Source organism: Argentina silus, assembly GCF_951799395.1.
Source record: "Argentina silus genome assembly, chromosome: 22".
Classification (NCBI taxonomy): Eukaryota; Metazoa; Chordata; class Actinopteri; order Argentiniformes; family Argentinidae; genus Argentina; species Argentina silus.
The window spans coordinates 13419291-13440061 of NC_139676.1; the positions used below are offsets into that span (position 1 = coordinate 13419291).

Genomic DNA, 20771 nt, shown 5'->3' on the forward strand with positions numbered 1-20771 from the left:
GAGAGAGTCAGAGAGACCAGAGAGAGCAGAGAGAGCAGAGAGAGCAGAGAGAGTCAGAGAGACCAGAGAGAGCAGAGAGAGCAGAGAGAGTCAGAGAGACCAGAGAGAGGCAGAGAGACCAGAGAGAGTCAGAGAGACTGGGGTGGTGTGCAACAGTGGACTCACTGCAGAGCAGGAGGAGCTGCTCTTGTCACACAGGCTCAGGCTGCAGTGCAGGAAGACGTCCTGGTAGTCCCCCCGGTACAGGTACAGCAGAGCAGAGAAACGTGCCTGGAGGGACAAACCACTCTCCTCCACTGTTACCTGGCGACGGTCGCTAGAACACCTGCAAACATAATTGAGAGATAAGGAAGTTCAAGTAAGAAATATACTGTAAACCTTCTCAATCCTCTCCATGTGTAAGTAAACATGTACTACAAACAACACACACAAACACATAATAACACAAAAATGCACTTTGCAAACATACATTCTTAAACTTAAAAACACACAGAAGCAAAAGTAAACACCATACAGACATAAGGTGGTCCATACCTGTGCTGAAGGAGGTAGTACCTAATGAGGTCATCAGGGTTGGGGGAGTGAGTGACGTAGCAGTCATCCAGAATGACCACAAAGCGCTCTGTCTCTGTCTCCTCTACAGACACGCCCACATGCAGGGCAGTGCCCACTGGCAGGCTGACTTTGCCTGCTGGGTAAGGCCCTGTGTAGTTGGCGTTGTGGTACAGAGACATGGAGGCTTTGGCCTGAGAGCCAATGTTTATGATGCCAGTTCCTTCCCCTCCCCTGTGAAGATGGAGGACATGGGGTCATGCGTAGCCATTCATAAGACAGGCAGCTCAATAATCTCAGTCAATCTTTTTGGACTTAACAATGCATCACTGAATGCATCTTTTGTATATAATGTGTTATATGCATCCACAGTAATACGACTGTGAATGACCAGAAGGTAAACAAATTAACACAATAAAGCAAGGTAAGGTAAACAAAGTAAGGTAAAAAAAAAGAAAACGCTGTTTTAATCAATAACATCAAGGTTGTTCTACAAAATATCATATTGTACACCATAGCGTCACCACTCACAACAAGGGATTGATGGGCACGTCCAGGCTGGTTTGTGTGTCCATGGGATAGACACAGGAAAAGGGGATTCTCACTGGCCTTGGGAGAGAACCAGTCGGCACAGTCAAGGGGTAGACAAATAAATTGTTGGAGAAGATGGCATGGGATCCATTTGTCTGAAGAGACAAAAAAGAACAAGAAAATACGTTCAGAAGAGAGAGCCATCTTTCAGTGAGCAGAGAAAGTCAGTATCATAATAGGTGAAATATGTAGCTGTGGCAGTGGTAATAGTAGAACTGGATGTTGCAGATGACTGAGTGATAATCTCTCACCTTCAGTGTGTTTCCACAGTCGCCCTCCCTGCGCTCCACCGGGTACCACACGGTGCCGTTTTGTTCTTTAAAGGCAGAGCAGCGGCGGTCGGCCAGGTGAGCAGAGGAGGCGTTCAGACCTCCGGCCTTCAGGTGAGCCCTGTTGAGACCCACCTGTATTAGGTTCCGCCCACACACCAACTCTGTGTCCGGGATTGGAGGACGCGGTTCCCTGGTTAGAGGTTTAGGGCTTGTTGTAAGGCCTCCTGATATGGCTTGTGTTGTCTTCGCTGTGGTAGTTCTGTTTGTGGGTTCAGGGGTCGTTTTAGGGGCTTCTGATATGGCTGAAAGATAACATACAGTGGAATGTTACAGTGGAATGCAGACTTAGAATTACAATCCAAGCCAACTGAATAATCAAAACACAGATTTCCAAGATTCTTACTATACAGTACCTGCACAGTACGCAGACTCTGTGTATTCTACATCTACAAGCTTGTAGATGTAGAAGTCACCCGGGCAAGCTTTGACGTGGATATATTCAACGTCCCGACAGCAGCTCCACTTGTGTGTGCAGACTCTGGACCGTACCAATCCCTCAGCGGAGGTGGGATGAGGGGTACTGAGCCATATCGGGTAGCGCGTCCCGCACATGGACTCGTCCACACATTTCTCGGGCATCTTGGCATTCAAGCCATTTAGACTCAGACGATACCAGCCCTCCCAGTCTCGGGAGCGGTCGTTGACGGTGTCACCGGGGACGCGTTTGTATGACACTGATCGTCTGGGGTCTTCGAGGGCGGTGTAGTGTTTGCAGGGGTCAAAGCATTTCCTAGAGCCATTGACGTAGAGGCAATCCTGTCCGGCTGGACAGTATTTGCTCCCACACTTGAAGGATGCGGACCAGCTGTCAGGTGTGGGGAAATCACCTATTGCAAGAGAGGGAGTATCAACATACATCACTGTTTACTGTGCCTGGCTTTGTCTGCTGTAAGGTTTACCTGATGTCTTCACTCTGAGTCTGAACTCGCACAGCCTACAAAATGTATTGTTCTGCTGTTCTTTTTTGTAAATTTGTAAATTTGTTATTGCTATTTTGTTAATTTTTTTGATATTTTGTAAATTTCTTGTCAGTATTTGCTATTGTTTTTTATGCACCAACCTCACCAAGTCAATTTCCTGTATGTGCAAATATACAAGGCCAAATAAAAAAGACTTCAGATTCTGATTCTGATAAGGTACATGTTTGTTTGTTTGTTTGTTTGTGCGTGAACATGTCTGCACACTGCAAATAGGCATTTTCTCCCAGACGATAAAACGATACATTTTTTTAGTTTCTTAGTCTCTAAAGTCCTCCAGATTTTTTCCTGTAAAGCACATTGTATTGCATTTTGTATGAAATATCCAAATTAAGTCTCTTGGGGAGGCAGAAACAATACCGTCTCTGACCACTGCTCTACTGGGTCGCTGCTGTAAACTTTTCCATTCGCCTTAAAATCTCAGCGCTCTGTGTATTATTCTCTGATATTTCTTGACAAATGAAGCAGTTTTATTCTTGCTTTTTACATAAAATGCATTTATTTTGTATCTAAATGTTTAGGAGTCCCCCTTGCCTCCTCGAAACTTACGCCCCTGCTGTAACGTGATTGAATGGGATCATTTGTTAGATTTCGGTCTATAGTTCATGAGCGAAAAACGGGTCTCGTCGCACGCCTTGCAGTCTGTACGGGTATTGCACTGGGGACTCTCTGCAACCTCATTGGACCCAAGCCAGGGGCATGTGAGACAACTAGAAAGTATTGTAGCGAACGGCGGGGTAGCTTGCGATACCCGCTTAAGCGGGTATCGAACTCGCAATCTTTCGCTTACAAACCGGCCGCGCTAGCCACAACACCTAGAGAGTTAACTCCCTTGGCGGAGCTGCAACGGGCCTTACACAGGGTCGTTACACAGGGTCGTTACACAGGGTCGTTACACAGGGTCGTTACAGTATGTCAGTGAAGTGGAGATCCGTATGTCGCTAAAATGGCTGCATAAATAAACGAAGGACTCCTTGGCTGAATGAGGTAAGACAGTGATTCAGTCTCATCGATTATATTTTTTGAAAAAATTACTATACTATACATTGACCATCTGGGCCCAAAACTGTCAACACAATTCACACACTACTCTCTTATTGAGTGACATGTTTCCCTCCACTTTCATGTAAACAAACAGTCTTTCTGAACAATCAACTGGCGGTAGTAATCACTTATCAGGGCTTTCACACCATGTTAAAATGAAGTTCTTGGGAGCTTATAAGACATTCAGCCCTTTACCTGAGCCCTCATCTGCAGCAATGGACTGTACCAGCAGGAGAAGAAGCAGAGCCCCAGAGGTCATCATTAAGCGCAGCATCCTTAAGACCAGACACAAACCTGAAACAAAAACACATTAAAAAGCGATGAGATTTCCTGTCCAGTAAATTCTAGTGAAGTACATTTCAATCACTGTGTCAGTAAGTCTTGTATTGCTGGGATCTGTTTAAGATCCAAGTTTCACTCACCACTCAGCGAAGATGCGAGATATATTCCACCTGGAAACTGCAGTATTTATACACAGCTAAGGGGGTAGGGGGAGACTATGACGTAACTGTGAGGTACAATAGGGGCATTGAAAATTGTTGACTTGAGTTACTAATTGACAGATAAGAGAACAGATTATTTGAAGAATGTAACAAAACTGACAACTGAATAAAATGTCGCTGAGCCCTGCATCAACATGCATGCGCCCCCACTTGAGCAGAATGGACCCTCGTACACACGAACCTGTAGAAAATCCTTTGTGTGCTACATTAGTACGTTTTGTACGTTTTCTCTTTAAAAGGGTCCAACCTTATGTCTACACATCCACAGTACAAGATGTTCAAACTAATTGTTCACCCTCTAATTTGTTAAACTGCCATACTCTGCAATAGCGAACATGTTAGCCTGTACATTTTCTTCAGACAATTTGGAGTGTCCTGGCCAGTACTTGACCTCTTTATCTTTTCCCTCATTACGCTGCTTGAACAAGTTTGTTGAATTTCTTTTTTAAAGGTAATTTTTCTTGGAGTGGGGCAGTCCCAATCTTTTATTTTTACTGGATAGAGATAGTGAAGAAAGACAGGAGGAGAGGGTCTGTCAGCAGGGCGTGGGCCGGATTCAAACCCATGCCGACATGGGCATATGTGTGCACTGTAGGATATGGTGCTAGAACACTGGACCAACCCGTGCCGTGACCGAGTAGCGTGGCTGCTGCATCCATGTAGAGGCGGCAGTGCCAGGCAGCCAGCCGAGGTGGAAGAGCGGAGTGATCGGGCAGGAGTTTGGGGGCTGACCATTGCTTGCAAGTAGGGAGGGGCTGTTCCCTTTGCCGCCCGGTAGGCGAGCACCAGGGTCTTGAATCTGATGAGAGCTGCTACCGGGAGCCAGTGAAGGGTGCGAAGGAGGGGGTGATATGGGAGAATTTGGGGAGATTGAACATCAGACAGGCGGCAGCATTCTAGGTGAGCTGCAGAGGCCTGATGGCGGTGGTGGGGAGCCCGGCCAAGAGTGCGTTGCAGTGGTCAAGGCGAGAGATCACAAGTGTTTGGACCAAAAGTTGTGCTGCTTCTCTGGTGAGGAATGGACGCATCCTTCTGATGTTGTAGAGGAAGAATCTACAGGAGCGTGCTGTCACTGTGATGTTCACCACACAGGATAAGTGGTTGTCAAGGATCACCCCAAGGTTCTTGGCTGTCTGGGAGGAGGTCACAGTTCTCTACTGTGATGGAGAAGTCTTGTAGAGGGCAGGATTCCCAGGAGGAAGAGCAGCTCAGTCATGTTAAGGTCGAGGTTGAGGTGGTGGGCTGACATCCAAGTGGAAATGTCTGCAAAACACGCGGAGACACGTGTTACCACCTGTGAGTCAGAAGGGGGGAAAGAGAGAAAGTGTTGAGTGTCATCTGCGTAGCAGTGGTAGGAGAAACCACGCGAGGAAATTACCGAGCCAAGAGATTTGGGATAGAGGGAGAACATTAAGGGCCCTAGGACAGAGCCCAGTGGTGAGGGCTTGTGGAGAGGACAGCGATCCCCTAACCCTAACCCTAACCTGGTAAGAGCAATCAGCCAGGTAGGATGCAAACCAGGAGAGTGCAGAGCCAGAGATGCCCAGTTCTGAGAGGGTGGAGAATGGTGGATTGATTAGATTGGAATGGTTGCGAGGGAAGGTGTAGCGTCTATGTGTCCTCCTGAGGGATGAAATAACAGGAATGGAGAGAAAGCACATTGTGATATTTGCCGGAATAGAAATAGAGGGTTTGTGGGCAATACAACATGTAGGTAGCGCTCAATACACTCAGAGTAGTGAAAAAATAAACTAATAGAATAAAAATACTTTGTAGTTTGGCCTTCCTCGATGGACTCCACAGATTGACTCCTTTGTCTTCGTGTCAGGAGGCTGTCGCAGAGGCTGTTGCTCTATGACCTTCAAGATAGAAATGCCGATTCTGTAATTGCTGATGACTTAGCAGGGTCACAGCCCCTCACACCTAATGATCAGTTAACTTACTTAGACTGGAGAACAGGCCTGTTAAGCCTGTTATATTACATGCATGGAATATTCCAAATATTATATTATTATTACAACTATTGTACACACACACACTATTGTACACGCATCATAAGAAAAAAAATCTATGCTACGACCAGGGGCCATTGGCAGTCACAATGCTAGAAGAAGGAACTGTACAGAGGGGTAGTGGGGGGTGAAGAGGTATTTAGGAGGGACAGTCAAGATGTAGCCTGAAGAGATGGGTCTTCGTGGGAAGACAGTATCAGTACTACAGTGCCCTCTGTAAGTGTTAGCAATGTGGATGCGGTGGACCCAAGTGCGGGGAAATACTCAGACGAACAACATAAATACAAGAACTTATCTCTTTAATAAAAAAAGAAAGAAAAGGGTCAAATAAAAGTGGAGAAAACCAAGCTCCAATTACACAGGTACTCACTGGCAGACAGGGTAAACATGAACAGACGGGGAGAATCTCTGACGAGGACATGGGGAACACACAGGCTAGATATAGCAAACGGGACAGAACACAGAGGTGAAACGAATCTGGGGAGATTGGGAGGCCACTGGCCCCGTACCGCCAGAGGAGGGCGCCATAGTCACCAGACAGCAACCTCAGGCGTGGAAAGAGGAAGCATTTTGTATTTCTTTTTTAAAAATGTTTAGCTCTCTACTCTAAAAGTTTGGATTTAAAATCAAAAAATTACTATGAGGTTAAAATAGAGATCCTCAGCTTTAATTTGATAAAACTAAGATTCCTAGAAGATGAAAGTTAGCCTTTTGCCCAAAGCAATTCAGATATTTATCAGTATGGGTTATACTGAGTGAAGCAGTAGTGACTGGTGAAAGGAAGAAAGGATGATGCTAGGTAGTTGAAAGGTCAGACAGATATAAGGTTGAAAAAATAGAAGGTTAGATAGATAGAGTTAGAGCTCTCAGAATGTTGGCCTAAATCAACATTCCACCATGTTAAAAGATAGAAGTTTTCGAGGTACAAAAAGCTGAATAGTGTAAAAAGTATAATGAGTGAAAAATATAAATGTAAGCTACTCAGGTTAGACCTCTGTGCATGTTTTAAAGTTTGATTGGTGTGAATAGCTTAAAAGCTGTAGGAGGAGTAGCATACCAATTATTACAGGAGTAGCATACCAATTATTGCATGTTATTGCATAGCAATAACAATAGTTGGCCTTGTTGAAGCAAGCCCACTAATAAGTATGAGCAATATCAATAGTTGGACTTGCTGAAACAAGCCCACTAATAGCAGAAAAGTATTCAAATACAGTGAAATTACAGTGAAACAACTAGGTAGCCATTACGGCACCATGGCAACCATAGAATCCATTTTCAGTGCCCTGTGTAAGTAATGGGAAAGTGAAGCATATTTTCTTCTTTTGGCTCTACACTCCAAAAGTTTGGATTTAAAAATCAAACAGTTTCTATGAGGTTAAAGTACAGATTCCCAGCTTTTATTTTATGGTATTTGTGTACATATTGGTTTCACCATTCATACAACACTTTTTATGCATAGTCCCCCTATTTCAGGCTACCCAAAGTGTTGTAATTTCTGAATGGTGAAACCAATGTACACAAATACCATCAAATGAAAAATCTTCACTGTCCCATTACTTACGAAGGGCACTGTATGTTTAGTTGTGAATGCACAATACTCCAATACAGTTAATGAAATATCAATTTGATAAAAGTATGAATTTGAGTGAGTGAAACAGTAAACTCTACCATATAGGGCTAGTCCAATCCAATAAGATACTGTATATATATATACACTCACCCCCTTGTGTAAGCAAAACTCTCACCAAGTGGACAGTTTTCATAAGTTTCCCCCAAGACCCTTCCTCTGCGTTTCGCTGCTGTGTGTCAGGCTTTCTCATCTCTGAGGTAAATTTAGGCCAAATCATCCGGTGCCAATAACAGCTACCTTCATCATCATCTGACGGACAATTTTGGTGAGTATATTGTGGTCAATTTCTATAGCAAATAAAGAGAGAACATAACATAAGTAAGACAGGACAAAGAGGCCAAGAGTGAGTTATGAAAAACATAATTGTTCCATAAGAAAACAGGTTGATGTATAAAGGAAGTAAAATCAAGAGATACCCTGTTGATTTATGGAGGGAGTGGTACCATGAGGTACCTAGAAGTTGGTGCATGAAAGGAGCAGAGCCAATAGGTACCAGGTACCCAGAGGATACCTGGCAGGAACAGTACTAAGAAGTACCAGGGGGTGATGTAATATTTTTTTGATAATCACGATGGGCTCGCCATCAATATTGTTACAACCCAATAACTTTTCTTTAGAAATGGGAGGGGAAACCAAACCGTGAGGAGGTATAGGAACCGGGTGAATGATATTGGTGCCGAACAGCCAGAAAGTGTGAATGATTTACATATGAGGGATGGAACCTAAATTTGAAAAAGATTGGAAATTGTATAAACATGGTGTGCTGAGGGACAAACGACAGGATGTTTCGCGAACCACCTCGGCGTTGTTACTTGTGATAAAAGCAACCAAAGAAGAAGAAACCATCAGCTCTAGTCTTTCGCATTTTATTTCAAAGTATTTTAACTTAGAATTCCACGACAACATCAAAGTTAGCTTTGTTTATGTTTTTGTATAGCTTCGTCTATTTTAGGAGCCGTGCCAAGAAACCAATCAAATTGACGGGCCGCAAGCTACCAGCCGTTCAGGACCTCCACTCTGAGAGGTGCAAGAGGAAGACTGGGAAGATCATCTGGGACCTCAGCCATCCCAACCACGCCCTGTTCGCTCTGCTGCTTTTTGGCAAAAGATACCGAAGCATCTAGAACCGGACTAACAGGCTCCGGAACAGTTTCTACCCCCATGCCATAAGACTGGGCAACTAACCACAGCTTGGATGTGTGGCATCTGGTTGTGCTTACAATAGCGCTTCCTCTACTTCAACACGTCTCAGCACGCTAATAACATCCCCACCTAGAGCATTTGAGGCACTGTGGTCAAATTTCACCCACAGTTAGGGACACGGATACCTGGTACGTGGACGTGCGCTCTCTGCAACTGTGAAAATATGCACGGGCTGAAGGTACAGTAGATTTCTCTTCATTTGACAAAGTAAACAGCAGTGTTCCGACATATTTACATAGAAAATAAATAGGCCTGTAAATAGGCCTGTAGGCCATATGAGACCTGAACTACATTATTTTGTCTTAAACTACCTGAAGATGTACTGTTTATTTAGCCACAGAAACTAGTTTGAAGTGATCCTTGCTTGTGAATGCACCAGAGGGGAAATCTGGTGACTCCGCCAAAAGAACTATAGTTCTTCGATAACTTTTGCAGTTTCAGGCTACACACATTGAATACTTCAAGGCATAATCCTGAACTTGTTCTGCTGTTCAGTGGTCATTTAAATTCATGATATACAGTACCAGTCAAAAGTTTGGACAGACCTTCTCAGTGTTCTCTGTGTGTGTGTGTGTGTGTGTGTGTGTGTGTGTGTGTGTGTCTGCGTGTGCGCTTCATTGACCAACTTGAGACTGCCCAGGTACACTGCCCCCGCCTGTTCGTCTCTAGCCTCTCCTGAATTCTATTCAGGTTACATTTTGAAATCAAAGAAGTTGATTGTGGTCTCTCTACTCCCCCCTGCGTCATCAGGTACTGCTAATGAATGAGACTACAGTCGTGTGTCGGTAACCATGTGTGCATGTTTTGCCTTTAGAACGAGATCGTGTCCTACTGGAACTTGACTGTGACCATTCTGAGAGCAAAAAACAACCACTCGCACGATTATTGTGAGTCTTATTTCTTGTCCATAGACTTTTATACCTTTAAGCAATACGTTTTATATATTGTTTTTAAATGTATATGACTATATTGTCACAGGGGATGATTATTTCTGCACAATGGAATCATATTTAAAAAAAGAAAACGTTTTTTATTCAGTGTGTGCCTGTCTATCTGTCAGTCTGATCTGTGTCAATGCACAATTAAGCAATAACGCCTTCATTTATCATTAAAATATAATGAATCATCACGGGTAGGGAGAGTTGTTAGGCAAGACGTGCAGCTGAGTGCCAGCAAACACCTACCAAGTGACAATATTGACCATGAATCACGGCCTCGAGGGCATTATTGCTTTTATGCAACAGTTACACAACAAATCTGAAAATTGTGTCAAGAAAACAATGCTGTAAGTATTTATTTAGTATTTATATAGTTCTCAAAACTGAAAACGTTGTCAAGGGAACGTGATACACAAATCCACTGCGGTGTAAGAATACGATAATAGGTGATTTAACCGTGACATTATTGGCCCCTCGGCCAATCACAATGCTTGTTTTCATCAACACGTTAAGACCTGGCTATAGAGAGCCCCAATGTCATGAGGATGTTAACCTTTACGGCTTTCACATATTTCAGGGTCTGAGTCAGACTGTTACGTCACTCTACATCTCCCCACGGCCTCTGCCACGACCTACCGCACTAAATGTGTGGACAACAGCAGCACCCCGGAGTGGAACGAGTCATTCCACTTCAGGGTCCACAGCCATGTAAAGGTGAGGCATTTACATTTACATTTATGGCATTTAGCAGACGCCTTTATCCAAAGCGACTTACAGCAAATACATTTGTTTAAGTAAGTGAATCATCTATCCATCAGTCATCATAAGATAAAGTAATCAATGCTCAGACCAGGGGCCATTGGCAGTCACAATGCTAGAAAAAGAGATATATTTTTTTTAATAGGAGAAAAACTTGTACAGGGAGGTAGTGGGGGTGAAGATGTCTCTAGGGTTAGGGTTAGGATTAGTATGGGAGGTAGTGGGGGTGAAGATGTCTCTAGGGTTAGGGTTAGGATTAGTATGGGGGGTAGTGGGGGTGAAGAGGTCTCTAGGGTTAGGGTTAGGATTAGTATGGGGGGTAGTGGGGGTGAAGAGGTCTCTAGGGTTAGGGTTAGGGTTAGTACAGGGGGGTAGTGGGGGTGAAGAGGTCTCTAGGGTTAGGGTTAGGGTTAGTACAGGGGGGTAGTGGGGGTGAAGAGGTCTCTAGGGTAAGGGTTAGGGTTAGGGTTAGTACAGGGGGGTAGTGGGGGTGAAGAGGTCTCTAGGGTTAGGGTTAGTACAGGGGGGTAGTCAACAACAGTAAAAAATAATCAACAAATCAGCAATACAATATAATATAGTAATAAAACAACTGACAATAGTTGTGTTCTATGATGTTCTAAAAAAAGATAGAATTCATTGTGTCATGAGCAGTAAACTTCACATTCATGCCCATGTCTTTTCAGAACATCCTGGAGATGAGGCTCTACGATGCAGACAATATATTGTCTGATGATGATCTTTGCTCCATCATGATGTTTGACATCAGTAACCTCACACCTGGGAAGAAGGAGACCAAGGTCTTCATCAGAGACCCTGAGGTAACCTCTCAGATGGAGTGAGGAATATTCTAAAACTAGGAATTAGAATGTGGAGTGAATCAGGGGAAGGATACTACCTCCTGTGTACAGCATGGCAATATTGGGTGCATCTGCTTTCTCTTTCAGAACAAGGATGAATTATCGGTGGAGTTTGAGTTGCTAGAGAGGTGAGTGAGAACATTTGCATTCATGCCATGACTACCTTGCCTCTCTACAAAGTAGAAGGGACTGATATAATTAATGTTTTCGTTATAACACTGAATACAGAGTTGGTTTCTCTCATGTTTCTCTGTTTGCAGTAAGGAGGCACCTGTTGTATACCGCTCTAATGGCATCCTGATGGTAAGGGTGTTGATTAGGTTTGCTTATAACACTCCTGAGGAAAAACCTAAACCCAAAATTCCAAGAACACAAAGAGGCCACCATTTTGTTCAGTGATATTATTTAACTTTTTGATCGTATTGTTCACATGTTTTGGTAAAACTACTATATCCAGTACCTGAGATATCCTTTTGGTGAAAAATGTCAACAGGACAGGGTCATAAGAGTGGTACATGAGAAAGTGTGTTATGTGCTCCCTCTGATAAGTACTGTATACAGTGCCTTCGGAAATATTCAGACCCCTTCACTTTTTCCACATTTTGTTGTGTTATAGACTCAATTTAAAATGGATTGAATTAAAAGAATTTGCCATCAATCCACACACAATACCCTAGAATGACAAAGCGATAACACATTTTTGGAAATTTCAGTAAATGTATTAAAATTGAAATACAGAAATACCTCATGTACATAAGTATTATATAACACTTTCCGAAGGCACTTTACAAACTCATGAGAACACACTGTACTCTACACCCTTGCATAGTAGGCCAGGGTTTCTCAGCTCCGTCTCTGGGATACCCCCCCCCAGGGTGACATGCGTTTGCTCTACCCAATAAGCAGCATACCTGATTCAACACAATTGGTCGGTTAAATCAGTTGGGTCGGTGCTGGGCCAGAACAAAATGGAGTAAGCTTTGGAGGAAGCCAGGACTGGAGTAAAAAAAAACACTGCAGTTGGTTATAGCCTCTGAAGCTGGACATAATTGGGCCCAAATTCTGCTTTAATTTGAGTATTAATTTGATGATTGTTTACTTTATCTCCTTGTCATGTGTTGTATGTTATTCTGAACTATGATCTGAGCATGTCCACACAAAACATCAAGGTGTTACCTATCAAATGGCATCCTGCTTTTGCATCTGATCATCATATGTCTAATGTTATAAGCAATTTAGTTTCGGTCTGGTTTTTAGGCGGAAATTAGTCAAATATGGCATGAAGCTTAAGAGGTTTTAACAATACTGTCTGTGCTGTCCTAGGCTGCCCCATTGTCTATGGTGGATGTGAATGTGGACAAGCTGCGGAAAACAGTTTGTGAGTCTTATCTGTCATATCTTCCCATTTCTCCTATCGACTGTTGAACATACTGATAGTTGCTAATTACCAAACCCATAATTGTGAAGTACTGCCCTGTATGTTCACAAAGTGAGAAGCAGAGATATCTGTCGAAAATAATCAGTTGTATGACATGCTTTGGACATTTTGTTGCATAGTAAAAGGGCATTTCTAATTGCTCTCACTTCTTCAAAGTAGTATTTCCGTTCCTAAACAGGTTCTACAGAGAGTAGAATGTTGTTTTTTGTCTAGATTTTTATTGATCAGTGACACGGGAACATAGCATTGATGTCATCCATCTTTGTTGTTGTTCCAGTGGATCCTAACACGGTACTGAAACTGAGTGGGGCCTATCACGAAGAGCATAAGATTCTTACTCCTGATGAAACGTCTGATGATGAAAACCTGAAGAAAACCCTGCGGTTCTACGTAAACCGAGACCTTGAGACCGATATAGGAGTGAAGGTGAGATGACTTCCTCAATTATTGACTTAATCAAAGAATCAATCATATTCAGCTCCATCTCTTCCAATTGACACATGATCAGACAAATGACGTGTAAGTCCTTAATGTCATTCCCAGGAAAGTGTGGGGGAGGCGGACGTCTCAAATGCTGTTGGCTCATCTACTGTTTCACTCAAGTCACTCCCAGCCCAACACGACATCCAGGTGTCTCTACCTTTGGGAGAGGTACGGTGTCCCAAGGGGTCTCTTTCCTCTCCATTCTGAAACACTATTTCAAAGAGTAATCTGTTGGTTTGTGCTGTTTGTTGAAACTTATAGATAAATATTCATAATCCACATCCAAAATATATAAAATCACTGCATTTGCAGTATTTGCATCCTCCTATATGTGTCAAACATAAAACTCAAGATATCTCTGTTTTGCTGCTGATTTTTGTGTGTTACAACATGGTATTACATCTCTTGTCTTCACAGGACACAGTGGATGTGCAGCTGAGAGCAGAGAACTGGTATTGTACTTCTTCATTTACACACAAACAGTCAACACACAGAAGACATTCATTTGTTTTTGATGTGTGTATTTGTCATACTGCCATTGAAGGACATGCTTGTGCGTGTGTGTGTGTGTGTGTGTGTGTGTGTGTGTGTGTGTGCCGTTTGGCCTCTCTAACCACACAGCCAAGACGAATCTTTGAGGGTGCGTCTGGATTTCGACATCCCGCCAGAGGAGAAAGAATTCCTCAAGAAGAGGAGAGTGGTGGTGGCCCAGGCATTGGAGAAGGCTTTGGACCTCAGCTGTCCCGCGAAAAAGGTGTGGTGTGATACGCTGCTAACCATATGCAACACAAGAACACAAGCATCAATCCATACATGCATGGACTGATCATTGACGCATGGCATGCAAGAGGTGGCATGCAAGAACTGTGTCTTTTCTAGTCCAGAAAAGGGATGAAACTCATCGGTCTTGAGAATAACAGTTTTTCGACTTCTGTGGTCAAGCAGGCCACAGAACTAGAAATCCACTGACATCTACAACCAATCATTTCATCAGGTGCTGGCTTGAAGGGATTGACTGACGAATGGATTGTCCAATCATGTATTTTTCACCCCAATAGGTGCCTGTGATAGCTGCGGTTTGTTCAGGGGGCGGGACCAGAGCGATGACTGGCCTGTATGGTAGCCTGAGGGGGCTGCAGCGAATCGGCCTATTGGATGCTGTCAGCTACATGACTGGCGTGTCTGGATCTACATGGTGAGCCTGTCACTCACCTCTAATGCCACCTCTTAAATACAAATGCCGCCTGGATCAGAACTTAAAGGGAAGACAGATTTGTTTTTGTTTGTTAAGAGTCTTTATAGACATGACTGACAGACATTTAGGAATGTTGAAATAGGGATATATTAATGAATGATACGATGAAATTGTCAGTCGGTAAATTGTCGCTCTGTAATCTACAGTGGGCCTGGGGGGTTCGTAAGCCCCCCCCCTCCCCTTTTGAAATTCATACTTCTGTTTTGCAGGGCCATGGCCAAGCTGTACGAGGACACGGATTGGTCAAAGCGGGACATGGGCGAATTAATCTCAGAGCTGGAGGGGGAGATCACTAAGAGTTTTTTAAGTTCATTCTCCATTGAGCAACTGCAGTACTACCGTCAGGAGATGGCAGAGAAGGAGAAGGAGGGACACCTGGTGTCACTCATTGACATGTGGGGTCTGGTTATCGAGCACGTCATTTATGGCAAGGTAAATTCATATGTTATACCAGTGGTTCCCAACCTTTTGCAACTCATGGCCCACTTGAAAATATCAAAAGTGTTTGTGACCCACCATTCACCCACCACACCACAAGTAATGATCGTGCAGGAGCCAAACGTAGCGTTCTTACAGAGACTTTTATTTGAATGATCAAAAGAGCTGTCAATCAGCACCACACAAAGTCTGGACAGTGAGGGGCAGGCTAAAGTCTGGACAGTGAGGGGCAGGCTAAAGTCTGGACAGTGAGGGGCAGGCTAAAGTCTGGACAGTGAGGGGCAGGCTAAAGTCTGGACAGTGAGGGGCAGGCTAAAGTCTGGACAGTGAGGGGCAGGCTAAAGTCTGGACAGTGAGGGGCAGGCTAAATACAATCATTTCAACAGTTGGCTGTCCATTGACTTGTCACAGTCTGACATAATAAACACTGCAGTGGGACGACCAGTATTCCTGACATCACATCTCAAGTACAGGTGCCTGAGTCACCGGCCGGCGTTGGGCAACTACTATCAACATGCCATAGGTGATAATAATACCATGAAATGGTAAACTGAAGCTTGATAAGAGAAATAAAAGAAAGAGAAATGTTTTCAAGAGGCAACCAAGGACGTAAAACACCTCCTCAGAGTAACTAATGTTTCATAAATTTCTCCTCTGTATAATTGGTAGAAAAACACCAGTACCTTGTCCGGCCAGCAGAGTGCAGTGTCAGAGGGCCAGAACCCTTTGCCCATCTTCACAGCCGTCAACATGAAGGATGGCATCAAAGGCAACTCAACTGAGGCTGGTAAAACTGCTATTTGTATTTTCATCAGTTGATAATTTCTGATAGTTTTCATCAGTTGATTAGTCTTTGGTCACCACCCCCACCCATCAAAAGGACGAGGCTGGAGGGTCACCTCAGCGGGTGAAGCCCCAACTGTGCACCTCCATGGTGGGACGCAATGCAGTTGCCTTCATGGGCTGGGCTAGGTGGGGTCAGGCATGCAAAGCGCCCCCAGCCTGTTTCAGACGTGGTTAACTGGGGTTTCAGCAAATAGGGAACGCAGGAGTGCATATCCCATAGTGATATGTCTCAGAGAACCAGGGTTACATACCGTAACCAAAAGTTTATCAATGTGAAATTGAGTTTCTCCATGTTTCATACTAAGCTGTTGTTTCTATCCTTTCAGAGTGGTGTGAATTCACTCCATATGAGGTGGGCATTCCAAAGTATGGGGCTTTTGTCCATTCAGAGGACTTTGGGAGTGAATTCTACATTGGTCACATGGTGAAGAAACTTCCAGAGACACGTCTTCCCTATCTTATAGGTGAGAGGGTGAGAGAAAGAGAGAGAGAGTGACACTTCCAGTTTATACGTGCAAAACCAGCCGGCATTGTTCAAAATCAGAGTGGTGGGTGTCCTATGTGTGTTGCCAGGTCTTTGGAGCAGTGTCTTCTCTCTGAACCTGACCCAGCTTTGGGACATCATGACTGGAGCCAAGGCAACCTGGAGTGCATGGATAGGAGGGGATGTGAATGAAATAGGTATACCGAATTCCTTCATTTACACTGCAGCAGGCCTGAGATAGACAGTGGTGGTTATAGATGACATGCCCTCTCCTCCTTACTTTCCTGTCTCTCTCCTCTGTCTCTATCCAATAAAGTTGAAAAATATAATAGTGGGAATGCCCCACCCCAAAAATAACCTTAAAAAAAAGAGAAAGATCTGACTCTCCAACTCCTTCTGTGAAGAGGTTGACGATGAACCAACCACCCTGGACACGTACCTGTTGAACCCTGTCACTGAGACGGCCCAGATGATCACCAGCTTCTTCAGGAGCCGCCCAGTCATCAATGAGATGTACAACTTCATGCGAGGCTTCTTCCTGCACTGGAACTACAGTGGCAATAAAAACTTCAGTGCCTGGAAAGGTACAGTACGCTGTTTCCCCAATCACTGCTTCAGTGGTTTAAAGGTACAGTACGCTGTTTCCCCAATCACTGCTTCAGTGGTTTAAAGGTGCAGCTTGTATATTATTCGGATTTGTAAGTTCTGTGTGCCCTGTGGCAACAGTTGTATACTTGTATATGATGTAATGACAAATAAACTTGAACTTAAACTATTATCTATTTCATATACATCATGGAAATACTCTCAAAATGTGCTATAAAATCTTTCTCTGGCCATTGTACAGATAAGCACCCGGACACCTTCCCAAACAGACTGACACCGACTGACTCCAAACTTCACCTAGTGGACTCTGGGTTCGCCATCAACACAGGCTGTCCTCCCGTCCTGCGACCACAGAGGGCCGTGGATGTCATTATATCTTTCAGCTACTCCTGGGATCCGGATGTGTTCAATGTAATTGGGATGGGTTGGAGGTGGGTGGGGTAGTGTGCGTGTGTATCTGTGTGTCTGTGATGGGGGGGGTCTCTGATTAATAATCTGTTTAGGGGCAATCTGCTACATCCATTTTTTTTACTTTTAAATTCATGATATATAACCATTGATTCTTGAAGAATCTAACATATAAACTGTCTTACCCCATCAGAACCCAAAATAAGCTTGTTTTACTCCATTGTTTGTAAACAATGCAATTGTAAACAAACACTGTATAGCTTCATAACATTTTAAAAAACTGTAATTTGGATTTCATGGATGTCCAGTCCTTGCATCCATAGCTGTCTATGAAATTGTAGTTACATTTCTCTAGCACCATCCCTCAGCTGTTTATCAAAAAAGTGGCGGGGAGCACTCTTTATTGTTGTTTGAATTACAGATTGCACCTTTAATGAACTGAACTGTACCTGATAATTGACTAGATACACAGCCAGCACAGAAGTCTACACATACACTAGGTAGGAAGTTAGACTTGCCATGAAAACCCATGGAACAGAACTAAATTTGTCTAATTGACTTCAACTCTCTCTGGGTTTGCGTCCTATCCGCCAGGTCTTGAGGAAGACCGAGCTTTACTGTAAAGACCACAAAGTCCACTTTCCCCGCATCGACTACAGCCGCCTGGAGGCCGAGCCACTGAGAGAGCTCTACGTCATCGAGGATGAAGAGAACCCAAATGCTCCCATAGTGCTTCACTTCCCGCTCGTCAATGTCTCTTACAAGGAGTTCAAGGCCCCTGGTAAGCACTGTGACACTAGCTGGGCTAGCTAAGGGCTATGGCTAACCTAGGCCTAACCCTAACCCTAACCCCTGGTAAGCACTGTGACACTAGCTGGGCTAGCTAAGGGCTATGGCTAACCCTGTGACACTAGCTGGGCTAGCTAAGGGCTATGGCTAACCTAGGCCTAACCCTAACCCTAACCCCTGGTAAGCACTGCGACACGAGCGGGGCTAGCTAAGAAGCCATTTAATGGCTCAATCTGTCAATAAACCATTGCTATTGTTGGCCCTGTGGTCCATCAATTATATCCATAATAAGTCAATAGAAAATGGCTTCCATTTTCTGCCGACAACGCCTTATGGCAAGACCAATGCAGCCCAGCGACTGAACCCCCTTTTCATCCCTTCAATGTATTTATTTTTAAGAGTACTCCCACAACCTGTCACAGTGCCTTCCTTGACTGCCAATGACTATTAGGCAGCAACAGCATCTCACATATAAACTGCACCACCAGCTAAATTATATCCCCAGATCTGTAAGGAGAACTGCTTAATTTAACCCTTTCTAATGTAATAGTTTGTCTGAATGTGCATTTTCTAGAAAAAAATAAGAAAATGGACAGTGTTATGCACAGTATGTAGTATATTAGAATATTATGCACAGTATATTAGAAATGATTGTCCTACCTATAATACCCCAGTGTACAGTATTGAGATGAAGGACTAGACTGCAGTGTTGGGAGTAGTTCCACAACATGTAGCTCAACTATTATTTGAACTACATTTTGCAGTAGCTTGGTGTTAATTAAACTAAATTCAAATCTTTGTAGTTTTTTCAGTAGTTAATTACTTTTTTGCCATGTACCCGATGTAGTGAGCTCCTGTCACTACTGACTACATTTTCCCCCCAAAACAAAAAAAGAAATAGGAATTTAACTATAATTCCAGCCCCTTGAACTTAAAAAGTTCATACAATTTCTTCCCTCACTGCTTCCCATCTCCCCACTTTGCTCCACCTCACCTGGTTTTTCTTTCTCAGTGATTTAAGAGCATTTCAGTCACATGCCTTCTTTCATACGGACTGGTCATCTGTCAGTAACAGACTGTCGTGTGTTGGACAAAGTAGTTTCAATGGAGTTAACTACAGTAGCTTTAGTTTGACAAACTATATTGCTTTCAAAGGCAGCTTTAGTGTAGTTTAACTTCTTCCCTTGTAAAGTAATTGGTCATTTCGTTAAATACATTTTCAGAGTAGCTTCCCTAACACTGCTGATCTGATACTTCTGATGAATCTGATGTTTTTTTCTGACTTTGAAGGCGTTGCTCGTGAGGGAGAGGAGGAGATGAAGGCAGGAGATGTTGACGTCAGCAGCAGCAGCTCTCCCTACATAACCAAAAATATAACCTACTCTGCAGAGGACTACCAAGCGATTGTGGATCTCACCTCCTACAACGTCCAGAACAACAAGGACCAGATCCTAGAGGCTCTCCGCAGGGCCTTGGACAGGGAGGTGCCCCTTGATGAACCGGACCAGGACCACCATGACCATGCATGTCATTAAGGGGGGAGGGGGAAACCCAGTGGGGCTATTGCTCTGTCACCTTGTCAGCCATTTTGAGTTTAGTAGCGCCTTAAGCATGTTTCCCAAAAACAGAGATTTGCTTAGTTAACGCTACACCTGTAAGGTAGTTAACCGTGATTGCGCTGTCAAATCAATCAGGTTTGCAGGAAATCTGCTTTCACAGTGGTTTTTGATTAGCCTCTCGTCACTATTGACTGCAAGTCTAATATGCGCATTGCCTGACGCGCATTACATTAATCCTTCAATAAATGATTTGCATGCATGAAATAAATTACTTTTTCTGTTCCACTGGTTGTTGTCCTCTTTCAAGCAATTGTTACACCCATCGAGTGCAAGCTGACTCAAGGCGTAAAATATTTTAGAAGTTCTGAAAGAATAAACGGAAAACACAATAGTGAGTCGACTGGTCCCTCAGTGGCTATACTGGTTCAGGTATTAACTGACAACTTAACTTAGTTGGAACAATATAAATGACAATGTAAAACAATAACAAGATCATTTCAAAATCTCAATATTTCAAAATATGGTACAACCTGTGAGCTGCCTGGTTGCCTTGGCAACGGTAAACTACAGCGCTGCTCATCAGCGGTTCGGGCTCTGGCTCTAACCGTCTACCTTCTCTTAACCGTCAGGAGAAAACGAAGAAAAATGTAAACTACAAAACACTCTAACATTAAATCCTACACATACATATGTATCAGTGGAGTCAGGCAAACGTTACATCTGACTCCCTTCGACATGTTTTGACAGGTGTAATTTGACAACAACCACTTACCGTAAACGGCAATCTAGTGCTAACTCGTCCCAGTTTAGGATACCAAGCTAGCGCAAATACCGCTAACAAACTACAAAATACATATGCTACAATGCACAACGGTACACTAAATAGAAAGCCTACATTACTGACAAACTGTATAAATGCTTATGTGACATTTACCCACCTGAAAGAATAAACGGAAAACACAATGGTGAGTCTGCTGGTCCTCAGTGGCTTTACTGGTTCAGGTATTAACTGACAACTGAAGAACGCAGCGCCTTTTATACTCAAAATAGAAATGCTTGAA

At 43.6% G+C, this 20771-nt stretch overlaps 1 protein-coding gene across 2 annotated transcripts; it reads left to right on the forward strand.

Moving 5' to 3' along the window:
* The first annotated feature begins 8849 nt into the window (after positions 1-8849).
* LOC310821743 (cytosolic phospholipase A2 zeta-like) lies at positions 8850-19993 on the forward strand. 2 transcript variants are annotated; one of them, XM_083693931.1, is made up of 20 exons: positions 8853-9025; positions 9662-9734; positions 10363-10499; positions 11231-11365; positions 11492-11532; positions 11665-11707; positions 12728-12782; positions 13120-13268; positions 13386-13493; positions 13743-13777; positions 13947-14079; positions 14384-14520; positions 14790-15012; positions 15688-15805; positions 16191-16328; positions 16438-16545; positions 16753-16932; positions 17196-17365; positions 17957-18143; positions 19442-19993. In XM_083693931.1, exons 1-20 carry the CDS (start codon positions 9011-9013, stop codon positions 19684-19686), a joined length of 2430 nt encoding a protein of 809 aa, XP_083550057.1. In that variant the 5' UTR covers positions 8853-9010; the 3' UTR covers positions 19687-19993. The 2 variants fall into 2 exon arrangements, with proteins under 2 accessions (XP_083550058.1, XP_083550057.1); XM_083693932.1 differs by lacking the exon at positions 19442-19993 and having other exon boundaries at positions 8850-9025; positions 17196-17385; positions 17957-18096.
* Positions 19994-20771: the final 778 nt, after the last annotated feature.